The sequence below is a fragment of the Rana temporaria genome, chromosome 1 (genome assembly GCF_905171775.1).
Source record: "Rana temporaria chromosome 1, aRanTem1.1, whole genome shotgun sequence".
Taxonomy (NCBI): Eukaryota; Metazoa; Chordata; class Amphibia; order Anura; family Ranidae; genus Rana; species Rana temporaria.
The window spans coordinates 337,706,451-337,732,930 of record NC_053489.1 but is presented as its reverse complement, the minus strand read 5'-3'; the positions used below and the strand labels follow the sequence as shown (position 1 = coordinate 337,732,930).

Genomic DNA, 26,480 nt, shown 5'->3' with positions numbered 1-26,480 from the left:
AACGTAACCTACGCACAGCCCCATTCACGTAGGACTTACGTAAACGACGTAAAAAGATACGCTTGTTCCGACGTCCATACCTTGCATGGGCTGCGCCACCTAGAGACCAGCTTTATCTTTTCCCCCGGCGTATGTCTTACGTAAACGGCGTAACTAATTGCGACGGGCGTATGTACGTTCGTGAATCGGCGTATCTTGCTCATTTACATATTCGACGCGGAAATCAACGGAAGCGCCACCTATCGGCCAGCGTAAATATGCACCCAAGATACGACGGCGTAGGAGACTTACGCCGCTCGTATCTTGGCAGAATTTATGCGTAACTGATTCTATGAATCAGGCGCATAGATACGACGGCGCCCATTCGGACTTACGACGGCGTATCTGGAGATACGCCGTCGTAAGTCTTTGAGAATCTGGGCCTGTATGTCTATTATAGAGTTTAAGTTTTAATTTAAAGCAAGTTATCCTTTAGATTTAAACTACAGTGCAAATAAATATTTCATGGCATAATCTGACACAAACAAACAAAAAAAAAGATCAGATATTCTATCTTTAAGTCTTTTGTTGACCAACAGTTATTATCTCAGTAGTAACCACAAAAACACCATAATTCCCCCTGGAATGGAGATAACTTCTTTTTTCCTCCATGTCTTGGGAATTAGGACTTAATTTATCCAGAACACTCCTGCTTTTCAGGATAAAGTCCATACATCGATGGCTGAGAAGACACTCTAAGTAGTACTTCTGTAGAAAGAAACATAATATAATTACATTACATATACCAAGAATCACTATTTATACAGGAATTGTTTTAAACATTGTAAGTCATGGCTTGGATGGAAATATTTAGGAAGAAAAGCAATCGAATTTTCCATATTTCTTCATTAATTCATAATGTCCCTTTTATGTCAAATTGAAATGACAGCTTCACCTTTAATGATGTTGCCCTTTACTATTCCCCGTTCTCATGAGTGCAGAGGCCCCATTCATTACTATGGGGGACTGTACTCATTGTGGTCTCCAATGGCCACTCACCTATAAAAATGTATTGGTCTGCAGCACACATGTGCAGACTGAAGGAAGACATTGGATCGTGTCTGAAGAGAAGTATATAACCAGGCTAAGCCCTCATCTCAGTGTCTAACCAGTCTCCTTGGTTGAGGACTTAGAAAGCAGCGGCATATGACTGTCACAGAAGTGTCTGGCATGAGGGCTGTGATTAAAAAAATATATATTGACTCCAACTTCTCTTTACAATATGAGAATCAAGATGGTGTCCAATAAGGAAAACTTGGGACTCTCACACTAGTCTTTGTTCATAAAATATGCACCAGTAAGGCATTTATAAGCCAAATAATTAGTTAGTATCTAAACTCACAAACAAATGTACATACTGTACATTGCAGCTTACCAGTGCTTAGATGTGGTGGCTGCATTTGTTTTCTTTCCATTATTTTCAACTGGTGATTATGCTAGTTACACATTTCCTTTCCTAGAGTGACAACATAGACTCAATATACTGTACCTATGGAGGAGCAGTGTTGTCACACTGGGACAGGAAGTGTGTTGGGACTATAGAATACCTCATCCTTTCCTCCTTTTTATAACACAGGGGGTGCTTTGTAATTCACAGAGGTTACCTGGGCAGGATGGTTTGAAATAACAAGAGTGCACAGGAACTTGTAAGCTCACTGGATTGTTAGCCAGATAAACAGATATATTTTGCACTTACTGGTCAGATATAACAAAACACTTTAAATAGCATTTAAACACTTAACCTCCGGAAGATTTGCCCCCCTTTATGACTTGCCCATTTTCTGTGATATGGCACTGTGTTACTTTAACCGACAATTGCACGGCCATGCAACACTTTACCCAAATAAAAAGTATGTATCTATCCATCTATCTCCTTCTCTATCAGCTTTTAGAGGATCCCTGAAAACCCTCCTCTTCAGAGAAGCCTACCCTTCCCAAACCTAAGTGTATTTTCATTTGTGTCCATCTGATCATCCCCCACAGCTAACTTCCCTTTGTTCCACTTGACCCTCCCTTCTAGATTGTAAGCTCTAACGAGCCGGGCCCTCTGATCCCTCCTGTATTGATTTGTATTGTGACTGTACTGTCTTCCCTGATGTAAAGCGCTGCGCAAACTGTTGGCGCTATATAAATCCTGTTTAATAATAATAATAATAATAATATGTAACTTTTCCCATAAATAGAGATTTATATTGGTGGTATTTGATCACCACATATTTTGTTACTTTCTGCTATAAAACATATCAAATAAAATTGAAAAAAAAAATGGAATTTCTTCCTAAATTTAGGCCAATATGTATTCTGCTGCAAATTTTTGTTTAAAAAAAAATCCCAATAAGCGTATATTGATTGGGTTGCACAAAAGTTTAAAGTTATAGCATCTGATACAAGGTTGGACAGTTCTGTATCACTTGTCTTTCACTGTCTTTTAATTTTGGGGTTTTATTATGTTGGATATTTCTATTTCGTCATGTCTGACTGTTATGTCACAAATTTTTTTTTCTATAAATAAAGATTATATATAAAAAAAAGTTATAGCGTCTACAAACTATGGGATATATACTGGAATGTCTATTTATATGTTTATTTATAAATGTTTTACTAGTAATGGTGGCAATCAGCGACTTATAGCACGACTGCGATATTGCGGCAGACAATCAGACACTAACTGCCACTTTTTAAACTTTTTGGTAAATGATGACACTAATACAGTAATACGTGCTAAAAATATGCACGGTCACTGTACTAATGACACTGGCTGGGAAGGGACTAAATATCTAGGGCGAATAAAAGGCTTAAATGTGTGCCTAGCCAATGTTTTGGTGTAGGTGCTTTTACTAAGGGAAGTAATGGCCATTTTCCCTGCAAAGAAAATCCATTACTTCCCCTCTGACAGGACAGAGATTTATCCTGTTTACATAGGCAGAACTCTGCCCTGTGTGCCTTCCCGATGATTGGTGGGTGCCAGGGGTCATCAATTGGCTGACACCCACTAAACAGCATCTGCTGGTGGTGTGCGCCCCCTACCCGAATTTGCCGAACCATGTACCTAGTACGTGATCTGGCACATATATGTAAGTTATACAGTCGGCAAGCTATTACCAGACCAAAAAAGAAGCAAAAAAGAGAAGTTTACTGTGACTGTTTACATACACTTTAAGGTAAAAAGAAATGAAGGCTATAAACTCATTACTAGCATTATTTTGACACTTTCTAGACCAGGAATGGGTAAACTACGGCCCGGCGGACCTTTTAATCCGGCCCGCGGAGCGCTAGCTAATTTATTCATTTATTCACCTCACTTTCTAGACGACGCAGCGTAATCTCGCGATTGCCGGCTAGATGACGTCAACTGCCTTTCCGCGCGCCTGCTAGTGAGGAGCGATCCATGCGGCGCCCGGCAGTCATTTTGTGACGCAGCTAGAAGAGAAGAAAGCGCTAGCCAACATAACAAGCAGCCCTGGGGAATCCTGGCAGTTGTAGTCTCGCCCACTACAAGAAATCACCGTGAGGCACCCCCCACCACCACTCTCCCAAAATGAGTGGGGCAAAGAAAAGAAAAGTGGACAGTGAATGCAGAGTGTTTAAAAAGGAATGGATAGCAAAATAATAAGGAATGGATAGCAAAATATTTTTTTACGGAAGTCCTCGAGTCAAAAAGTTTGCCCACCCCTGTTCTAGACACTGTACATCATTTACATTATATTTCATTTAATTCCATCACTGCTTTTTGTAGTTTTGTCTTTAAATACATATGGATTCAGGGCGACCTCTGTAGCAGAAACCCTAAAGCCAAACAAGGGAGGGTTTAGGAATCTACAATATATTATGTGATAAAATAATATCTTTTACAAAAAATATAACTAGGGCTTTATCTTTTATCTTTTGTGCTTTATATAACTGGTTAAACACATGTGCAGCATAACTACTGATAATACACAAAAGCATTTTTATCTTTTTAAATTAAATAGTGAAGTCCTAGTCTTTAAGAACAGTTGTTCCCTGTATGTTCACTATAAATACAACTACTGAGAGAGATATGGTTAACCTTGAATGTGCAGCTCAACAGAAAACTTTCCACTGACTAAGCAAAGAAAGTACCTTTACTTAAAACCTGATATTTTATCTGATAAAAAGCAGTTTTACTATGAATTACCTTCGGAGCACTGTGGGATATATTAGCTAACCCAGCTCAGTGCGGACTGGATACCCTTATTATTAAAGTACATTTGCTATTACATGAACACTAAAGTAGAATTCCAGTCAATTTTCCTGTTTGGGTAGAATGCGGGAGAATTAGTGCTTATGTCAGGACTTTATTTTATCGGTGGTCCTGCTTAGGAAATGTATTCCTTCCTGTCTAGTGACATCACAGGAAGTGAGGAAGTTTTGCTAGTGGGGGCATAGCATCAAAAACCAGGTAGATGTTCTAAACCTTCCATACTATAAAAGTAAAGTGACTATATTGCTGTCTATATCTAAGTTAGACTTTGGGGTTGATTTACTACACCCTGAAGAGTGCAACATCTGGTGCAGCTGTGCATGGTAGCCAATCAGTTTCTAACTTCAGCTTGTTCAATTAAGCTTTGACAATAAAACCTGGAAGAACTGCACCAGATTGCACGCTCCAGTTTTAGTAAATCAAACCCAATGTGTGAATGGAGGAAAGCGCTAAAGGAGAATGTCCAGACTAAATTTTATTTGGCATATTTTATCATAAAAAAACAATACATTTAGGCCGGGTTCACACTGTCGCTGCATATGGCTCACAGCAGGGGGTCCTGTGCGAGCTGGTTCACCGGTTCAGGTTCGATTTCAGCCTGGATTTTGGGCTGAAATCAAACCTGAAATGCACCAAAAAAGGCACACGTTTCTCCGGCACACCGCACCGGACCCACTGCGGAGATATGTGAACCCGGCTCCATAGAGAGCCAGTCACATTCTCCTGCTATGTGAATTGAATGCGAGGAAACGCGCATTCAATTCGCATAAGTGTGAACCCGGCCTATGGGGAACAAATTTCCCCCCTTTATCATGGCTTAATATGTTGAATGAAGTGTGTAGTAGACTGATAAAATTGGAGGGATTCTGAGGGGTAATTAGTATGATTCCTCCAGATACTGGTTAAAGAGGAACTGCAGTCCGCTCACATAATTTGTAATCTTTACCTTTCTGAAGCTTCCCTACAGCCACTTTGCATATTATTCTATATATACTATGATTCTGCTGTACTTGCCAAATATGCTGCAGAAATCTCCCTTCCCATTTTAACTGTGGGCAGCTGAAGCTGCTGCCTGTTCACTTCCTGGATTTACACAGACACACCTCCAGCACTGTAGCTTTCATTGGCCCTCTTATGATCCCCCTCCCTTCCTGGCAAACTCTCCCCAGAGTGAGAGAGAGATCTGTCCATGATGTCATAAGCCTAGGCTTTTTACCAGACAAGAAACAGGAAGTGGGCTGTATAAGGTATTTACTGGTAGAAAAAAAAATGTTTTACTATCCAAAGTTAAAACAACAAGGGCAGAAGATTTAATAGATGGAAAGATAAATTACTGAAGTTCCGTTTTAAGCAGTCTCAGTTGGGGAGTTTATCTTTGCCTTCTGGCTTGGTTACCCGACAAAAGGTAAGGGGGAGTAAGGCCCCGTACACACGACCGAGTTTCTCGGCAGAATTCAGCCAGAAACGCGGTTCAGAGCTGAATTCTGCCGAGAAACCCAGCCGTGTGTACACTTTCGGCCGAGGAAGCCGACGAGGACCTCGGCGAGGAAATAGAGAACATGTTCTCTATTTCCTCGTTGTTCAATGGCAAAAGTCGGCCCGCCGAGTTCCTCGGCGGCTTCCACACTGAACTCGACGAGGAACTCGATGTGTTTGGCACGTCGAGTTCCTCGGTCGTGTGTACGGGGCCTAAGGGGGAGCCTCCATGACATGGACATAAACTGAAAACGGAAAAACTATACTTATGTGATGTTTGTTCATTTGTTCCTATATCTTTTTTTTAAGCATTTGCCATTTAGTATGTGAACTTCCTGTGGAATTTTGAAAATGGCTCATAATTGTTAAACAGCAGGCAAGTGTAAATTAGCCATTTTCTGGAACAGAAAGACATTCCACACACATTGATTTAGCTTGGACCATAAATCTTACCCAAAAGATTCATTGTTGATCTGCTTCTATACGTTTTTAACTATTAAACCTAAGATAAACCAAAGTCCTTTATTAAACAGATTTTCACCAAATTTGTTAAAGGACAATTTAGGTCAGGAACTCTGGAGGTAGTTTATAACTGGGGAAGCAGAGTAATGTAATTTTTGTCCCCTGTACCCAGACGGGCATTGGATTATTTAAATGTTTTCAACAAGCAGTGAAAGAGCTTTAAAACAATCCCTGACCTCTCTAGTTGCTTTTTATGTGAAGTAATTCTTTCTCAAAGTGTATGATATCCTAAATATTGTTTTCTAAAGCCTCATACAAACGATCGGATATCTGATGGAATCTAATCCAATGGATTTTTTCATCGGATATCTCATAAAGCTGTCTTGCCTACACACCATCGGTCAAAAATCCGACCGTGTCCAACGCGGTGACGTAAAACACTATGACGTGCTGAGAAAAATTAAGTTTAATGCTTCCGAGCATGCGTCGACTTGATTCTGAGCATGCATTGATTTTTGACCGATGGATTTCCCCACAGACGATCGTTTTTTTCTATCGTTTTTTTATCCATAGGAACATTTTAAAATGTGTTCCTTCTTTTTTCACCGATGCAAAACAAACCAATGGGGCCCACACACGATCGGTTTGTCCGATGAAAGCGGTCCATCGGTCTGTTTTCATCAGACAAACCAATCGTGTGTACAGGGCTTAAGTGTTTTATAGATCACAGTCTCTATTATTTTCATGTAATTTTTCTATCTAAAGTACCTGGTTAATCCTGACAGCCACCTTTCTTCATGTTCTAAACTGACCACACATCGCACCAAAGCTAATCTATGTAAATTTGGTCAGTTTTCATCTTTGCTTTTCATTCAGAGGTAAAGGACGCTGTACAAAGACACAGCATGCCTGTATTGGGTGGTTTGTTCAAACATGCATGCCTTCTGACCAATCTCAGCCTACTTTTGGCACACACCCACTCCCAATCATAGCCTGCCTCTTGAGCATACCTCCTGCTCAAAATCAGTCTGTACCTGGCCTTAGGCTGATCAGACCTTTAGAATACAGGCACACTATGGGCCAGATTCAGGTACATCGGCGCATCTTTGAGCCGGCGTAGCGCATCTCATATGCGATACGCCGACGTAACATTGAGAGGCAAGCTGAGTATTCACAAAGCACTTGCTCCCATATTTACGCCAGTGTAACGTAAATAGGCCGGCGTAAGCCCGCCTTATTCAAAGTAGGCAGGTAGTGGGCGTGTTGTATTAAAATGAGTCGTGACCCCATGTAAATGCATGGCCGTACGAACGGCGCATGCGCGCGCATGCTCAGAATCACGTCGCATATACTCCCTAAGATACGACGTCTCAATGCGGAATGTAACCTACGCCCAGCCCCATTCACGTACGACTTACGTAAACGGCGTAGCTTACTGCGACGGGCACATGTACGTTCGTGAATCGGCGTATCTAGGTCATTTACATATTCGACGCGTAAATCAACGGAAGCGCCCCTTGCGGCCAGCGTAAATATGCACCCAAGATACAACGGCGTAGGAGACTTACGTCGGTCGTATCTTGCCACAATTCAGGCGTATCTGATTTAGAGAATCAGCGCATAGATATGACGGCGCACATTTGGACTTACGACGGCGTATCAGTAGATACGTCGGCGTAAGTCTCTGTGAATCCGGCCCTATGTGTCTGCACAGTGTGCTGTAACTCTCCACTATCAGAAATAAAAGATGCATGGACACATGACAGAACGTTTTAACCTTGTAAAGGTACGAAAGATAATTTCTGAAACTAAGCAAAAACAGTTATGGTAGCTGCATAGTTGTAACTGTATTAGAAAGTGTCAATAATATTGTATGTTCACAGCTACTTCAAAGATCTTCAAAGATCACAACAATGACTCTAGAGAGTTATGCCCCGTACACACCATCACTTTATGTGATGAAAAAAAAAAAACATTTTCTGTGAAGTAAAAAATGACGTTTTTGAAACTTCAATTTTCAAAGACGAAGTTGCCTACACACCATCGTTTTTCTCACAATGTTCTAGCAAAGCGAGGTTACGTTCCACCACGTTTTTCCATTGAAGCTCGCTTCATAAGTAGTTTCTGGGCATGCGCGGGTGAAAAAACGTCGTTTTAAACGACGTTTTTTGCTACACACGGTCAATTTCTGTGAAGTAAAAGTTGACGTTTTGAAAAACGACACATAAAATTGAAGCATGCTTCAATTTTTTTTGGTCGTTTTTTAGAAGACATAAAACGACGTTTTCCCCCACACACGGTCAATTAAAGTTACGTTTTTAAAAACGTCATTTTTTTTCATCACATAAAGTGATGGTGTGTATGGGGCATTAGGTTTCAGAGGGTTTCTAACAGCTGCTGTGTATTAACATTAGAGGGCTGGAGGGCTATCATGATTCTGTTGTAATAGAATAATAACTAAGACTTCAGCAAAATTAAAAAATCAATTTCTTCTAAACGCTTATAGATGTGGAGATGAATGAGTGCTTGTTTTAAAAGTGCTTTTACTGCTTGTTAAGAATGTATAAATACATTTGTGTGTATAGTCTGTAATGGCTTACTGTAGGTTGTACAGAGCTGTTAGCTACAAAGATCTTTGGTCATAATAGATACAATAGATATTGCTATAAGATGAGCATGTGACGCATGCCTGTGTAGTACATTTGCCTTAAAGGTTACTTAACGTACAGTTTGCAACATAATCTAGTTCTTGTAAAGCAAAACTGTCAGAAATGTTGCCTATTTAAAATGATTACGGTATCTAATGGAAACACATACAAAGGTTGGTTACTTTCATTGAAAACTGCACATGAAAACAATCAATAGTTACAGATATATGGGCAGCTAAATTTCAAGTGGTTCTAAAGGCAGAAGCCTTAATGCATCCTATGCATTAAAGTCAAAAACCTTCTGGGTTCAACTCCACCCCCCGGCCCCTCTTTATACTTACCTGAGCCCCATCTTGATCCAGAAATGTGCATGAGAGTGGTTGTTCTTCTGGGTCTCTCTCTCCTCATTGGCTTACACAGCAGTGGGAGCATTAGCTCCTGCTGCTGTCAATCACAGCTAGTGAGCCAATTAGGAGAGAGTGGGGGGCTGGGTCGAGCTGCACTCTGAATGTGAATGGACATGCATGCCTTCTGAGTGGCTCATAAGCAGATAGAACACGGGAGGGGAGAGGGGTCCAGGGTGTCTCAGGCTTACAGTTTCTGCTGGTTCGGCCGGCTGCTCCCTTTTATCGCCTTTATGGCCTTGGAGGACCAGAGCAACCTCATGATGTCTATTCCTGTCCAGGCTGGAACTAAATATATTTTTTTTAACGCAAACGATCTAAAATATTGTTCTTTTACTTTTAAAAGGTAAAGAAAAGACCTGTCAGGCCTCGTACACACGACCAAGTTTCTCGGCAAAAACCAGCAAGAAACTTGCTGGGAGATATTTTTTTGCAGAGGAAACCGGTCATGTGTACATTTTCGTCGAGGAAACTGTCGAGAAACTCGACGAGCCAAAAAGAGAGCATGTTCTCTATTTCCTCAACGGGAATGGAGAAATTTGCCTTGTCGAGTTCCTCGACAGCCTAACAAGGAACTCGACGAGGAAAACAATGTGTTTCGCCCGTCGAGTTCCTCGGTCGTGTGTACGAGGCTTCATCCTTATAAAACTTATAAAATCTGCAGGGGATCAATTATTTTTTCCCTTCACTGTACCCTGTGAAGTGACTAGCCTCAGGTGTTACACATAGCTTAATCAAATCCTACTACATGGGTTGTCTTTGTTTACTGACGTCTTTTCTCTACATCCATTTAAAGTCCAGAATTGACACAGTATTCCTAAACTTCCAGATGCAGATTGTAGGGATTTGATGTGACACACTGCACAGCTCAGAGAGGAGAGCTGATTGTAATCTGACATCTGAGTGGAGGGAAGAAACACAACACCGCCTACATAGTCTCACAGGCAAACATACATAGCTGAGGCTTTCAATTACAGGATGTGTGCTGTAGCTCCCCTCCCCTGCCCCCTTCTTCCCTTGGAGTCGCCACATTCTGTCAGAAAATATTCATGCAGATAGCAGAGGAATGAGACTGCAGACAGAAATCACATGCTGCACCTTAGATTGAGGCAAGTACACACTGTAGAAGGATATGCTTTGTTCATTTCTATGTTCATTAACTACTTTAAATGTAAATCACAACCTTTTCTGTTTTGAGTTGAGCTTGGTCCTGTGCTATCCCACCACTAATCAATGATCAACAAGACTCTCTAGGTTGAGATCTTCATACAACTTCAACCACTGGATCTCTAAATCTGCTAATTAGGGATGAGCTCCCAGTTCAGCCCGAAAACAGCTTCCGAATGAATTTGCCTGTCTGGGAATATGTCCAAATGCCAGACTTTCAGCTTGTTCGGCAAGAGCCAAACTTCATACATAGTAGTGAGTTTGTAGTGGTGGCACCCCTACCTTCTTCCACTGTCAAGGTTGTTAAAGAAGCATCAGGTTCCAGCATCAATCAATTAATTTACTGGTTGAGAATCCAGGGATGGGGTGACATGCCTGTACACCCCCCTAATGAACCATGCCAGGCTGTATGTCCTCAACATGTTGTTGCAGTAGGGTTGCCACCTGTCCGGGATTCACCCGGACAGTTTGGGTTTGGAATCATGTGTCCGGGTTTCAAACTGCCTGAAACCCAGACACATTATTCAGACTGGACTATGGCTTCCCAGCACGGTTGCTGGCTGCAGTTGTCTAAACCGAGAGTGTCTGTCACACTCTTTTTCTTTCCCCCTCCATACACACACAAACAGGAGAGGAGAGAGGGATCGATTTCCCCTTCTTCCTCCAGCCCCTACCCCTCTGTGTCTGTCCACAATCCCCAGCACTGTGCTTCAGAAAAAGAAAGTGGGGACCGGAAATTTGAAGTCCAGCAGCCTCAGCTACATCTGGATAAGAGTAGCTGACTGCCAAGGGGTGAGTGAGTTCACCGTCCATCTCTGTCTGTGACTGAAGTCTCCCTCCTTCTTTTTCCTGCCTCTGAGTGGGTAGACTAAGGTAAATCAGGGTTCTAAGAGCAGCTCTTACATCAGAGTTCCCCATTGCACCAGAAGCAGAAGTTCCCTCTTACATCAGAGTGCTCTCCGTGCATCAGAATCGGGGTTCCCAGAGCATCCCTTATGTCAGAGTCCCCAGAGTTCTCTCTTACATCAGAGTCTGTAGAGTCCTCCCTTACAGTGTAAGGAAACTCTGCAAGTTCAGATGTAAAAGGGGAACTCTGTGGATTCAGATGTAAAAGGGGAACTCTGTGAACTCTTATGTAAAAGGGTAACTCTGTGGATTCAGATGTAAAATGGGACTCTGTGGATTCAGGTGTAAAAGGAAAACTCTGTGAACTCTTATGTAAAAGGGGAACTCTGTGGATTCAGATGTAAAAGGGGAACTCTGTGAACTCTTATGTAAAAGGGGAACTCTGTGGATTCAGATGTAAAATGGGACTCTGTGGATTCAGGTGTAAAAGGAAAACTCTGTGAACTCTTATGTAAAAGGGGAACTCTGTGGATTCAGATGTAAAAGGAGAACTCTGCGAACTCTTATGTAAAAGGGGAACTCTGTGGATTCAGATGTAAAATGGGACTCTGTGGATTCAGGTGTAAAAGCAAAACTCTTTGAACTCTTATGTAAAAGGGGAACTCTGTGGATTCAGATGTAAAAGGAGAACTCTGTGGATTCAGATGTAAAAAGGGAACTCTGTGAACTCTTATGTAAAGGGGGAACTCTGTGGATTCAGATGTAAAAGGGGAACTCTGTGAACTCCTATGTAAAAGAAGAACTCTGTGGATTCAGATGAAAAGAGGAACTATGTGAACTCTTATGTAAAAGGGAAACTCTGTGAACTCTTATGTAAAAGGAGAACTCTGTGAACTCTTATGTAAAAGGGGAACTCTGTGAACTCTTATGTAAAAGGAGAACTCTGTGAACTCTTATGTAAAAGGGGAACTCTGTGAACTCCTATGTAAAAGGGGAACTCTGTGAACTCTTATGTAAAAGGGGAACTCTGTGAACTCTTATGTAAAAGGGGAACTCTGTGAACTTCTATGTAAAGGGGGACTCTTGTGATTAACTTCATTTGATTAGAAATGTTATTTAATTGCAAATGTATGTATAGTTTATACCATAAAAAAGATTGATGTGTGCCGCTAAAGTGTTTAGGTTTGACTTGAAGAGAAGGTGGTAACCCTAGGTTGCAGTGGGGATCACTGTAGTAGCAGTGCCCAATACAATAATTCCATCTTTCAGAGGAATCGGCCATGTATGGTATATGCATAATTACGTTGGTCCAAGCTGGATCAATATAATTATATAAAAATATATAGATCTGGAATTCATATTTAAAAAAAGTAATCCTTTCACTGAACAAGTGCTCCAAGCTGAAAAGAAAATCTAAGGCCTCGTACACACGACCGAGTTTCTCGGCAAAAACCAGCAAGAAACTTGCTGTGATTTTTTTTTTTGCCGAGGAAACCGGTCGTGTGTAAATTTTTCGATGAGGAAACTGTGAATGAATGAATGAATGAATGAAAAAATTTATATAGCGCGGCACATGCGAACTGAATCGCCTCTGGGCGCTTGTTGTTTGTGTCTCATGCCTATCAGAAAAGCAGGGTTTTGATCTGCCCTCTGAAGGACAGGTGGTTTTGCTCCAACCGAATGCTGGTTGGTAAAGCATTCCAAAGCCTGGGGCCCTGGAAAGCAAACCTTCTTTCTCCTTTGGACTTGTATTTGGTTTTAGGAACCTTGACCAGATTTTGGTCGGTGGATCGCAGAATGCGGTTGCAATTGTGCGGTTTGATCTTGTCGCATAGATATCTAGGAGCCTTCCCATGGATGCACTTATGTGTCAGGCAGAGTGCTTTAAATGCAATTCTGTCTTTCACTGGCAACCAGTGAAGGGATCTCAATGAAGGTGAGATTGATTCCCAAGATTTTTTCCCAGTCACCAGTCTGGCGGCCGTATTCTGTACGACTTGAAGACGAGCGATTTGGTACTTGGGGAGCCCGAGGTAAAGGGCATTTGCATAGTCCAGTCTGGAATTCACGATTGTTCCCACCACGACTGCTACGTCTTCTTTGGGGATAAATGGAATCAGTCTGCGTAGTAGGCGCATCAAATGGTGCGCCCCGCTGACTACTGACCCTATTTGTGCGTCCATTGTCATGAAGGTGTCAAACGTGACTCCCAGACTTTTGACTTTGGAGCTAGGGGAGATGATTTGTCCCAGGATGGGAGATGGTGTCCAGTTTGTTGTCGGTTGTTTCTTCCAACTGGCATCGAAGATAAAGAGTTCAGTTTTAGCGCTATTGAGTTTGAGATAACTCTTAGTCATCCAGTTTTCTATTGAAGAGAGACATTTCTCTAATCTGAGATGATGATCCTTTTTATGGCAGATGCGAAAATACAACTGCGTGTCGTCTGCATAAGAGTGATAGAGTAGTTCTTGGCTACCGATAATATCAAAGAGAGGACGAAGATAGATATTAAACAGCACCGGTGATAGGGGGGATCCTTGGGGGACCCCACATGGCACCGTGCGTTTTTCTGAGGTGAAGGATCCCAGTTTCACTGTTTGTGATCGGTTTCCGAGAAAAGAGGAGAACCATGGTAAGGCATCTTCTGAGACTCCGGCGACTTCTGTTAGTCGTCTCAGTAGCAATTTATGGTCTACTGTGTCAAAAGCTGCGCTTAGGTCCAGCAGAACCAGGAGACACGATTCTCCTTCGTCTGCGGCCTCGAGCGCATCGTCCCATATTTTCAGTAAGGCCGTTTCTGTACCGTGTCCGGGACGGAACCCGGATTGAAATGGATCGAGTAGGTTGTGGGTGTCCAGATGCTGTTGCAGCTGATTTACCACCACTTTCTCCATTATCTTGGACAGAGCATTTAGACCTGTTATGGGACGGCGGTGAGTTGGGTCCATAGGATCCAAATTAGGTTTTTTCAAGATCGGCAGGATTGTGCCCTCTTTCAGCAGGGAAGGCACTATGCCTTCCTTAAATGACTGATTTATAAGCTGCGTGATCGGAGGCGCCAGGATGTCGGCACATTCCTTCAGTAGCTTGGTGGGAATGATGTCATTGGGTGCTGTGCTGTTGCGCAGTGCACCAATGAATTTTTTTGTGGTATCGATGGAGATGGGTTCCAAAGTGAACTTAGTTGATTGTAGAGGCGTTCCGTCGGTGTATTGATTGAAGAGGGGGCTGAGTGGAGTATTGTTTTGCCGAATACTTACCCGAATTTTTTCAATTTTGTTGATGAAGAAATCCGATAGTTCATTGCAGAACTCTTGGGTGTCTGAAGTGGGAACTTCAAGACATCCCGGATTCATGGTCTGGGTGACCATCCTGAAGAGTTCGCGTGGGCGATTCCTTGCGCTGTTAATTACCATAGAAAAGTGCAGTTTTTTGGCTTTGAAAATTTCCTTGTGATATCGTGTTGTTACTGCTTTGTAGAAGTTGAGGCGGTCTTCTGAAGGACTTCTTTTCCAGGCGGCTTCCGCCCTTCTGCGCTCTTGCTTCAATAGCGACAGCTGGTTATTGAACCAGCTGGACTTTTTTGCCCGGCTGCGGAGTTTGCGCTTTGGTGCTGCTAAGTCGGCTGACTGTAGCAGAGCTGCATTTATGGCATCCAAAGTATCTGAGGCTGCTAGCTGAGGAGGAATAGCCCCAATTCGGTTTCCCAGGGTAGATCTGAAGAGTTCCGAGTGGAGCTTCTTCTGAGATCTAGCCCAGTGTGTTGTCACCGGCTTGGGTACTTTCATGACTAGTGAAGTTCTGGGAATTATGAAGCTAATTGCATGGTGGTCTGTCCATGGCAAAGGTTCATTTCCCAAAATGTTTATTTTCAGATTTTGTCTGAAAATTAGGTCGAGTGTGTGACCTGAGGCATGCGTGGGACCGCATACAAGTTGCTGAAGTCCTAATCCTTCCAGGTGGTCGATGCAGGCCTCCGCGATGGGATCCTGTGAGGAGTTGGCCCACAAATTGAAATCCCCGAGCAGCAAAAGATGATTGCTGTTAAGGGAGTAAGTGGAAATGAACTCCGTTAATGCTGGAATCAACTGCGATTTGGGCCCAGGGGGCCTGTAGCAGAGGAGAATGTGAACGGTCTCCTGAGAGTGAGCTTGAAGTTGAAGCGTAAGGGTTTCCATAAAAGGTAGAGGATTTTGAAGGACCGGTTTAGTGATTGCAATATGCGACTTATGAATCACCGCCAGGCCTCCTCCTCTTTGCCCTATTCTATTTTCCGTTAGGATGCGATAATTTTCTGGCACCAATTCTCCGAGAATGGTGTTGCAGTCGTCTGACAGCCAACTTTCTGTAATAAAGAGGCAGTCTAGATCGTTTTGTAGTAAGAAATCATGGATTTCTGAGCGGTGTTTAACTGCCGATCTAGTGTTAAGCAACGCACATGATATGTGCTTGAGCTGTGTTGAATGGTTGAAATTTTTGATGATCGATCGTCGATCGATTCTCAAAAGTTGATCCGATTTTAAGGCTTTTGTGGTGACGGCAGGTAATATTGTTGCGAATTGTCTCAGACCCCAAATGGTTTCCGCAGAGTATCTCAATTTAACCATTGTTGCCAGTCACCGTGAGGGGGGGTGCGGGTGTTTGGTGAGAGAGGATTCAGGGAATCCTCGCTCTCAGCAATCCTTGGTCCAGAGGAAGGCAAAAAAACCCTGGGCAAGCTGGCCAATGTGCTGCGGCAGGGAAAAAAATTCCTTCCTGATCCCTAAAGGCGATCGGCTCAAGCCCTGGATCAAAGATTGATGACTTAATGAGGGGAAAAGGGGGGGGGGGGATGCTGGGTGTCACTGTTGCTGGGGTGCACCAAGATGGCCGCCAGGCAAAGACACAGGACCCAGGCTGGGGGAGCGATCAGGTAGGTAAGAAAATGATTCCACCGATCTGGTTGCTAATAGGGGGGGTGGAGGGGACCTCTAGGGGTGCAGGGGCGATAAACAACGAAAACTGCACTGTTGGTGGTAGGTGCAGGGAGAAACGGTCGGAGCGCCGGTAGGCCGCGGCTGAAGCCGCGGACTTTCCTGAGGCGCGGCGGCCGCGAAAAGTAGCAGGCTGGCGCGGGCGTGTAAAAACGCCAAAAAGCGCCGAAAATACACCCAGGGGGGGTGTCTGGGGGCAACCACAATCGTGGGTGGCCGTGCGAGAGAGGATGCCGAGAAAAATAGAGAGCCGCAGTGTGGGGTCTGTGTGACGGCTGCCCTGAAAAGGACGGCCGTCAGTGGTTCCCCAAGATGGTAGGCCCTGAGAGAACAGGGTCTTACCTGCGGAGCAGGAAGGAGTCCACGAGGAGAGGAGAGAGCTGGATTCCTGGTTCCTAGGTTCCTGGTTCCTAGGAGCTGTTTCTTGTGCAGCACAGGTAATGGAAAGTCTGCCTAGTCTGCCTAGTTTCTGACTGCCAGGTCTGGGTGGGAGCAGGCTCGTAAGCGGAAGGTCCGAAGCACCCTACTCCACCTCTGACACTGACTGACTGACTGACTGACTGACTGACTGTCAAGCCAAAAAGAGAGCAAGTTCTCTTTTTCCTCGACGGGAATGGAGAAACTTGCCTTGTCGAGTTCCTCGACAGCCTAACAAGGAACTCAACAAGGAAAATGATGTGTTTCGCCCGTTGAGTTCCTCGGTCGTGTGTACGAGGCTTCAGTTGATGCAGTGAGTTTAGAAATGACAGGTAATTGTGTTCCTTTGTAACTCCTCTTCCTCTTATTTTCAATGAAACCTTTAACTCAATTTCATTTCTATTTTTTCCCAACCTCCTATGTTGTCATGCTGTCAGTGTCATTTGTGCCTTTTATGTTCTGCTTAGTAATGCTCTTTGACTTCTCTGGATGTGTGGACGCTATATATAGTTCTGTCATAGCCCAAATCAAATGTTCAAGCACTCAGCTATGCTGAATATTTAACTGCGTGTTATGACTCCACACTGGGCTTTTGTTGCTCTATGAACACTCAGCATTTACATCTAGCAATTCCCTTAGGTTGTACAATACAATGGTAATATAGGAGTAGGGTCATACAGAGACAGAAGAATGAAGGGCTTTGCTTAGAATGTTACGCATCATTTTTTTCCTGATGTCTTTTGGCTAAGCCAGACCTTAGGAAGATTCCTAACTAATCCATGAGACCCTTTTAAGATGCTAAATAAAAAGGTAAAGCTGCGCTGCAAAATGAATCAACATAAACATTCAATTATGCTGTATGTGATGCACACAAACACCAGTGCAATCTGAAAAAAAGCAAGTGAAAAATATGTGCGGAAGTCCATATGAAGGATGTATCTCAGAAAAATTCAAAAGTGACAGAAAGTTCTCCGAATGGGTGAAAATAGATGTCCAGATGATATCCTGTGAATCTGTATAGCAGATGACAGAATCCTCCACCACTTAAATTCTAACTGCTTACCAGAGCGAGAAATTAGTCAGGCATGTAAACATATAAGCCAGTTTAAGAGATCCGGGATAGGCTGTCACTCTCTCTCTATCTTCACCAATCTTCTATATCAGACTCATCTCTCTCCATAGATATAACCCAGAAGAAAGAGACACTAACATAGCGTGATATCGTTTTAAAAGGTTTAATAATAAAGGTATTGCACTCACATGTATGCAGATAAAAAAGTGCGTGTATCAATAATAGCCGGCCGGCTCTACTGTCCGCTCGTCCTTCCGGGTAGACAGCGTGGTACGAATCGTGGTGACGTCAGCACGCCGCTCCTCCCTACGCCGTTTCGTCACAACAATGACTTCTTCCAGGTACATCCTTCATATGGACTTCCGCACATATTTTTCACTTGCTTTTTTTCAGATTGCACTGGTGTTTGTGTGCATCACATACAGCATAATTGAATGTTTATGTTGATTCATTTTGCAGCGCAGCTTTACCTTTTTATTTTGTACTTTTATGTTTATCTGACATATAAGCTGCAGCAGCTGTTTTATTATTATTTACATTTTCTTTTCACTTTTTTTATTTTTTATTTTTCATTTTATCATAGTGTCATCACTATTCACGTTCCTTTAGACCTGCGCAATATTTTCCAATATACATTCTACCTTTTAAGATGCTGTCATGTTACAAATGGTTGGAGATTGCTTAAAAATGTTACTTCAGTTAGAGATATACAGTAAATCTTAGCTTATTTGTAGCAAGGTATTAGTCATGTCTAAAGAATGTGAGGAAACAAGCCAATCACACACGTTATCAGGATCATCAGTACAATTTTAATATTTTATGAGTCTGTGGAGGAGTAATAAAACAAAGTTCACGTTATAATTATTTAGTATATTCTCTATGAAAGCAAGCAAGCTAACATACAGTCAATTCATTAAAAATTATGGATCTTAAAAGAGACAGTTAATATACTTTTTTATACTTTATGCAAAAAAGCAACTATGAAAGCCAAATAGTATTTTCAGGTGACTTACTGTGCAGTTGTACATTTTTTCCTCCAGCTATCTGTTACAGCACCTACAACACAGCACAATAATTAACATTTTTAGTAAGCATACTCCAGTAAAAAAAAAATGCTATGTGCTCTTGGTTCTGTACACATCCTACAGTGGCAAATTACCGTATATACTCGAGTATAAGCTGAGTTTTTCAGCCCATCGAGTCAGTGTAAGTTGGGCGTTCATTTTTTAAAACCCCCTGGTCCCGTCCCGTTCTGTGATAGGCTTTTGTTCAGTGTTCCGCCTATCACGGACGTTCTCTTGTCCGAGGATGAAAGAATGTCCGTGATAAGCGGAACACTGAACACAGTGTCAAACGCCTATCACGGAACGGGACGGGACCAGGAGGAAGCCGCGAGTTTTAAAAAATGGATGCCCGCAGCGCAGCCTGTCAAGAATTTCAGGTACGCTGCAATGTGCACAGTGAGGTTGTAATAGGCACAGTGAGGTAATGGGCACAGTGAGGTTGTAATGGACACAGTGTGGATGGGCACAGTGAGGTTGGAATGGGCACAGTGAGGTAATGGGCACAGTGTGGTTGCAATGGGCGCAGTGTGGTTGCAATGGGCACAGTGAGGTTGGGCACAGTGAGGCATGCAAATGGGCATTGTTGACCCTCTTTTCCGCTTGCAGTAGCTGATGCATTCTCACCCGAGGCTTATACTCGAGTCAATACATTTTCCCAGTTTTTTGCGGTAAAATTAGGTGCCTCGGCTTTTACTCGGTCGTCTTATACTCGAGGATATACGGTAAGCTTTATGTAATGTATGCATCTTTTCTATAAAAAATAGTCATATATGAGACAATCTACAAAGGGTTTAAAGTGTAATGCACACGATCAGAAATTCAGACAAGAAAACCATGGATTTTTTTCCGACACAATGTTGGCTCAAACTTGTGTTGCATACAAACGGTCATACAAAATTACGACCGTCAAGAACGCTGTGACATACAACACTCCGACAATCCGAGTAAAATGAAGTTCAATGCTTCCGAGCATGCGTCGACTTGATTCCGAGCATGTTTTTTTTGCGCGTCGGAATTGCATACAGACGATCGGAATTTCCGACAAGAACTTTTCCCGTTTGAAAATTTGAGAACCAGCTCTCAATTTTTTGCTGTTGGTAATTCCAACAGAAAAAGTCAGATGGGGTCTACACACGGTCGGAATTTCTGACCGGAAAGCTCACATTGAAATTTTCTTGTCGGAAATTCCTATCGTGTGTACGTGGCATTAGTATGAAAAAATATTACATATATTCCCCAGTCTCTCATTACTAATAACACACACACATTTCAATTTATTTTATCAGAAAAGCAACATTATTTGTACAGCAAACTAAGACTTCACTGTACATACTGATCATCAGTGTACAATCAGATAGATAGGTACAGGGAACACTATGCATGAAAACGTGCACATATGTGGGTCCACCACTCAGACAAACACTAAAGGCCTCATGTACACTGCTGCTGGTAAACAGGCATTTTTTTCAACTGCTCCAGAACTTTCCTCTATGTTATCTTATCAGTACATGTACACAGGGTAGTTTATAGTCGTTTCTAGGCAGCTGTATTTAGAGGCATTTCAAGCGCTAAACGCAACAAAATGCAGTAACTCGCATTTAGCAGCGTTTAGTTTACAGACATTTTTCATTCTAAGGCCTTGTACACACGATCTGTCCAAACTGATGAAAACGGACTGAGGTTCAGTTTCATCAGTCCAAACCTACCGTGTGTATGGCCCATCAGACTTTTGTCCTTCAGTCCAAAGTTTTAGAACTTGCTTTAAAATCGGACTGATAGACTGATGACCGATCGGTCAAAGCCGATGGTTAGTACGCAAAAGCATCGGTTCAAAACCCGCGCATGCTCAGAATCAAGTCGACGCATGCTTGGAAGCATTGAACTTCGTTTTTTTCAGCACGTCGTTGTGTTTTACGTCACCGCGTTGGACTCGGTCGGATTTTGAACTGATGGTGTGTAGGCACATCAGACCATCAGACGTCTGTCCATTATCATCAGATGGACTGATCGTGTGTACAGGGCCTAACTGAATTTTTTATTTTTTTGCCAACGCTTCTAGACGCAAGCGCGGCTAAACGCGGCATGTAAACGTGGCTAAACGGCCATTTTTAGACACCAGTTTCTAGCTGTCAAGTTAAATCGTTCAGGACAGGTTGAACAACGTCCAGTGTACATGAAGCCTTACAGCTTATACATGTTCTTCTTCAGTTTCTTAAATAACTCAGCCCATGAATAAATCATTTGTAAAGCTTCTGCTGTTCCCTCTCATTAGAAAATCCATAGTGCTCTATCAAACCAGCTGTCTTCTTCCAACATAGTTCACCTCTGCATTCCCTGCCACCCTATTCCAATGTTCCTAAACATGTTATCCCCTGCCACCCTTTTTGACTGCTGCTTACCTCTGCATTCTCTGCCACCTTAATCCAACACTGTTCACCATAGTATCCCCTGACTCATTTTCCAACACTGCTTGTCTCTGCATCCCCCGCCACCCTCATCCAACACTGCTCATTACTGCATCCCCTTACACCCTTTTTGAACATTATTCACCTCACAACTCTCTTCTAACACTGCTTAGCCCTGCAATGTTTGCAGATAGCAGCCCTCTTCTAATATAATTTACTTAGGTCAAGACTCGTGCCAGCAAAGGTAAGAGGGGCAGCACATGGTGGTGAATTTGACAGCCTGGAAAGAGGGAAGCTGTGGGCCAAAGCTGGGTAAGTGACCTGGTGGTTGAGAACTATTGCTCTAGACCAGTGTTCCTCAAAACCTTAACATGAAGGAACCCTTGGAAATAATTTTCAGGGTTTTGGGAACCCCTGTTAATAATTCCTATATTTACAGTTAAGGGTACCATAATATAAGCTGTAAGCTGAGACATGAAAAATAAAAGAGCAAGGAATGTGGAATGTTTTGCATATTTGACACCCTCATTAATATTATTACAAGTAAATAAACAATAAAAAAGGCCAGAAAATAAATGGAGAAAAACTGTGAAAATTATAGTGATTCTGTAAGCTGATAGTCAATGAGAAGAGGGCCCCATTACACTGGTGGTCAGTAGAAAGAATGTTTCTTTTATTCATTTTCAGCAGGAATTATAGCTGCTGACTTTTGATGTTTGGGGGGGGGGGGGACTGGATCCCCTCTTTAACCCCCCTGGCGGTATGATTCTGTCTGGAATTACGTACCAAAAGCGGTACAATTATTTGCAAGGAAATTTGGTGATTTGTACTGTAGGCCTGCAATTCTTAGGAATAACTCACTTAAATCTGACCAAACAAGAGTCTAATAGGCATCCTGGGTATGACATTTTTTTAAAAACAAAATGATAAATTATAATATAATAAATAATTATAAATAATTATAAAAAATAATAATATAATTCTAATAAAAATTATTCAATAATGTAATCAAATCAAAAACACTGAAATTTTCTCAGTTGCTGAATTGTTGCTGTCATTATTTTTTTTTTTTATGACGAATTTCACCACAAATCGCTATCGCACAATTCTGCAAGTGATTATAATTTATTATCGCTGTTTTTTAGCTGATCTAAAACCATTTTTGACATAAAGGGACACTTTTGGTTGCTATGGACAATCTACAGTTTGCAGGGAGAAAGAAAGGTTTTTATTATATAAAATGACATGCAGGGCACTGGACAGACCACTAGGGACAAGGGGTGTGTGTTTTTTTTACATACAGTACTGTAATCTATAAGATTACAGTATACTGTATGTAAGGTGTTTGTTTACGTTTTTGAATTTGGCGCCGATCTCCGCTCCCGTGCGTCGTAACGTCGCAGGGAACGGAGATCGGCGGCACAGGAGGACGCTGTGTGAATCGAGCGAGGTCTCGCTCGCTCACACAGCGCGGTGACATCGCTGGATCCAGGACAAGGTAAGCCAGCGCGCGCTGCAGGCTCTGCATGTCTACCCCGAGCGTGACTCGGGGATACCGATCGCAGCAGAAAAAACCCACCCCGAGTCACGCTCGGGGATACCGCCAGGGAGGTTAAAAAAGGCTGTTGTAGAGGTTTTTTTTAAGAATATTAAGTTATATTTTAGATCGTAATGAAGGAAGAAGGTTAAGGCCCCTTTCACATATGCGGACAGTATGTCCGTATTTCATCCATCCGTTTTCGGATAAAATACGGACATACATGCAGTGCTTTAAGTGGGCCAAAAGAGGTGCCGGTACTCTATTATTTTTGTTTATAGCGCAAAAAATAAAAACCGCAGAGGTGATCAAATACCACCAAAATGAAGCTCTATTTGTGGGGAAAAAAGGACTTCAATTTTGTTTGGGAGGCACGTCGCACGACCGCGCAAATGTCAGTTAAAGCGACGCAGTGCCGGAAGCTGAAATTTCGCCTGGGCACGAAGGGGGTTTATGTGCACAGTAAGCAAGTGGTTAATTGTCTCCCTGTTGAATCTCTTTTTGTCCCTGCTGAATGACCTACATCAGACACGTGAATTTGAACTGTAATTTCTGATTTGATTCAAGCAATATGTCTTTGTTTTGTGGTCGATATGCATGTCATAAAAATGCATTGCATCCTATAGGGAGAATGTGCTTATACTATGGTTTTCCTTATTCTAATATAATTGGAGAAAAGGCATCAAAGAAAAGCCATAAAATGTGAGATGATATTTTTTCTTTATGCAAATAAATACCTGATAGTCATCATGCCAAAATGAAAATCTGTTCCTTTCTGGTGCTTTTTGTGACTGGGATCAATTTGTCTTTAAACACCCCCTTCCCCCATAAAACCTGAAATGTCTTACTCTTACCTGACCTTGCCTGCAGTGTGTGTGTGCTGCTGCCGCCTGCCTGCAGTGCTACCTGGCTTTGGGGTTCCCCGTTCCCGGATGGAAAGTCTCCTCTGACCTGGCGCCGGGCGGCTGTCCTCCGACCGGCACCAGAAACATCAGCGCGCCCCACGTCACTCACGTGGGGGAAGACCAAAAGGATGAAGGCGCGCAGAGGAGGGTAGGCGGAGCAAGCTGTGGCTGGTCACACGTTTCATCAAGCATGGGGGGTGCCTGTCACACTTGGCTCCTCCATGCTGACACAGGGAACTGCTGACATGAGCTGATTGGATGGTTGGTTAAGGTTTATTGTGCATACCGCCGCCGGGGCTTGCGGGAGGCGGCCGTAGGAATCATTATCTTTATGAAGGGATTTATTTTTAATTTGGGCGTCCCCCCCCCCTATAGCGCCGATAGCACTTCCCGCGTGGGTCGCTATCATATTCCTGGCCTGGGGCTGCGTTCCGGTACGGGAAACCCACGTACTGGGCACACAGAGAGGTGCTGGTACTCTCCAGGGCCATTTTTGGAAGTGGCGGTACTGAGTACCGCCGCGTTCCGGCCCAGTTAAAGCACTGCATACATGTATCCCTATGGGATAGCGGGTGTCAGCAGATGAACATCCGCTGACACCCGATCTCATCGGTCCCCGCTATGCTCCGATTCTGCAGACGGAGGAAAATCCTATTTTTCCATCCGTCTGTGGATCGGGTGAACATGGACAGACGGTCTGTGTTCATTCGATACCCCCATAGAGAAGAGCGGAGATCTGACAGGGCGGTCCCTGCACAGTGTCCCTGCACAGCTAGCTTCTACTGCGATTCAAAAAAAAAATATATGCAAACTTAAGGCATGTTTCAATCCAAAAACAAACATTTTGTATATTGCAGCTTATGCTTATGCTTATTGCGGCTAGATGGTTGCATTTGTTTTCTCGAAGTTTTCTCTTTTCATTTTCCCCCTAGTAATCCTGCAAATAACACACTCCTTGTCACTGTTGCCATCTAGGCTTGACCTCAAGCATGTCTGTCTTTGCTTATCTCTATGACATGGGGGTGCCCTCAGTTCAACTCACACAAAGTAGCAATGACACTGCATATCTGCCACGATAAAAAGGTAATTTTTATACTTGTTGACAATGTTCTTAGTCTAAAAAATAAAATAACATTTTTTTTACAATTAAAATGATAATTATGATAAAATGCTCTGTTAACATTTTTATAACAATATTGAAAAGGTTTGCCTTAATTTGTGTAAAACACTGAGCAAACTACCGGTGCTATATACATCCTGTATAATAATAATAATAAAAAACTGCTTTCCTTGGCTAAAGTTTAAATGCAGAATTAGCTCATTTGACTTAACATACTGGGGGTTATTTACTAAAGGCAAATCCACTTTGCACTACAAGTGCAAACTACTAGGTAGATTCAGGTACCTATGCCTAACTTTGCGGCGGCGTAGCTTAAGGCATTTAAGCTACGCCGCCGTAAGTTAGCTAGGCAAGTACATGATTCACAATGTACTTACCTGCTAAGTTACGGCGGCGTAGCCTAAATCGGCGGGCGTAAGGGCGCCTAATTCAAATGTGTTTGAGGGGGGCGTGTTGTATGTTAATGGGGCTTGACCTTACGTTTTTTGTGAACTGCACATGCGCCGGGCGCCTACATTTCCCAGTGTGCATTGCGGCTAAGTATGCCGCACGGGCCTATTGATTTTGACGTGGACGTAAACGACGTAAATCCCGATTCACGGACGACTTACGCAAACGACGTAAAAAATTAGAATTTCGACGCGGGAACGGCGGCCATACTTGACATTACTATTCCAATAGGGCCTAGCTCTAACTTTACACGGCCTATCTCTTACGTAAACGGCGTAAAAGTACTGCAAGTACTGGGCAAGGAAGCTGACGTGTATGCTGGCTCGCGGTCCGTGGAATGACCGGAGGCGAACATCTAACACAACTGAGCGTGTTTTCCCTAGTGTCAGAGTGACACTATGTACATGTGAGTGGATTGTTTATGTATTTTAAATAAAGTCTGTTGCATGTTTTTACACTATGGAAGCCTCCTTCCTTCTTTTTATCTCCCACATTGAATGTCATCATATGTGAGACGAGATTCTGACTGATACCGTTACTAAGAGAGGAGCGCACTCAGAGGCCACCTGGAGAGATTGAGCGTGTATGCTGGTCTATAATTTGACTAGCGGATCAATCTGGCGAGTCCGATCTAGTGAGAGTGGTGAATGATTCACTTTTTGGTGGAGCACTTGGATTTTTTTCACTGTGAAGAGGATTTTTATTATTATTTTATTATTTTTTTTATTCTCTACTTTGAGATTGCATATATGGTGGACACCATTGATAGTTTCTGGAACTTTGTGGACTATCACTTTGGCACTTAAAGAATGTTATTAGGTAAGGTTAAATATAATTTGTTGCACATAATAGCACATATTTATGCTTTCGGCACAATTTTTTTTTATATAATTGCACATTATTTATGTGATATGATTGGTGAAAATTGTGAATAGGAGTTGTAATATTAATAATTGTTTGATTACACATATTTATTTAATTGCACTATAGAGATTTTATGTTGGTGCGTGGACCAGCGCTACTCACTCTATATTTTTGACCATTCAGACCTTGATGTCCTGGTGTGTTAATGTGCGTTTTTCTTGTGTTAACATGTGTTGCGTTAAGGCAGTCTATTTAAATGAATAGACTGACAAAGCACCAAAACATCCAGGAAAACTGAATTCTTTTTGTGAATACAGTGCAAAGATAAAAAAAAATGTAGCCCACGCAACTGTAAACACGCCTTTGATGTCTGCAACTGAAGACTCACTCTATCCAAATGCTTATTTTA

At 42.6% G+C, this 26,480-nt stretch overlaps 1 protein-coding gene across 2 annotated transcripts in view; it reads right to left on the bottom strand.

The window, feature by feature from the left end:
• Window positions 1–369: 369 nt before the first annotated feature.
• Window positions 370–26,480, bottom strand: part of SUSD1 (sushi domain containing 1) — a 247,166-nt gene continuing 221,055 nt past the window's right edge. The window contains exons 25-27 of one of the 2 annotated variants that reach the window (XM_040361305.1): window positions 18,738–18,782; window positions 11,123–11,127; window positions 370–747 (exon numbers count right to left, since the gene is read on the bottom strand). In XM_040361305.1, coding sequence (XP_040217239.1) covers window positions 18,767–18,782 — 16 coding nt within the window. In that variant the 3' untranslated portion in view covers window positions 370–747; window positions 11,123–11,127; window positions 18,738–18,766. The remainder of the gene's footprint in view (window positions 748–11,122; window positions 11,128–18,737; window positions 18,783–26,480) is intronic. The other variant, XM_040361296.1, reaches the window with a different exon arrangement.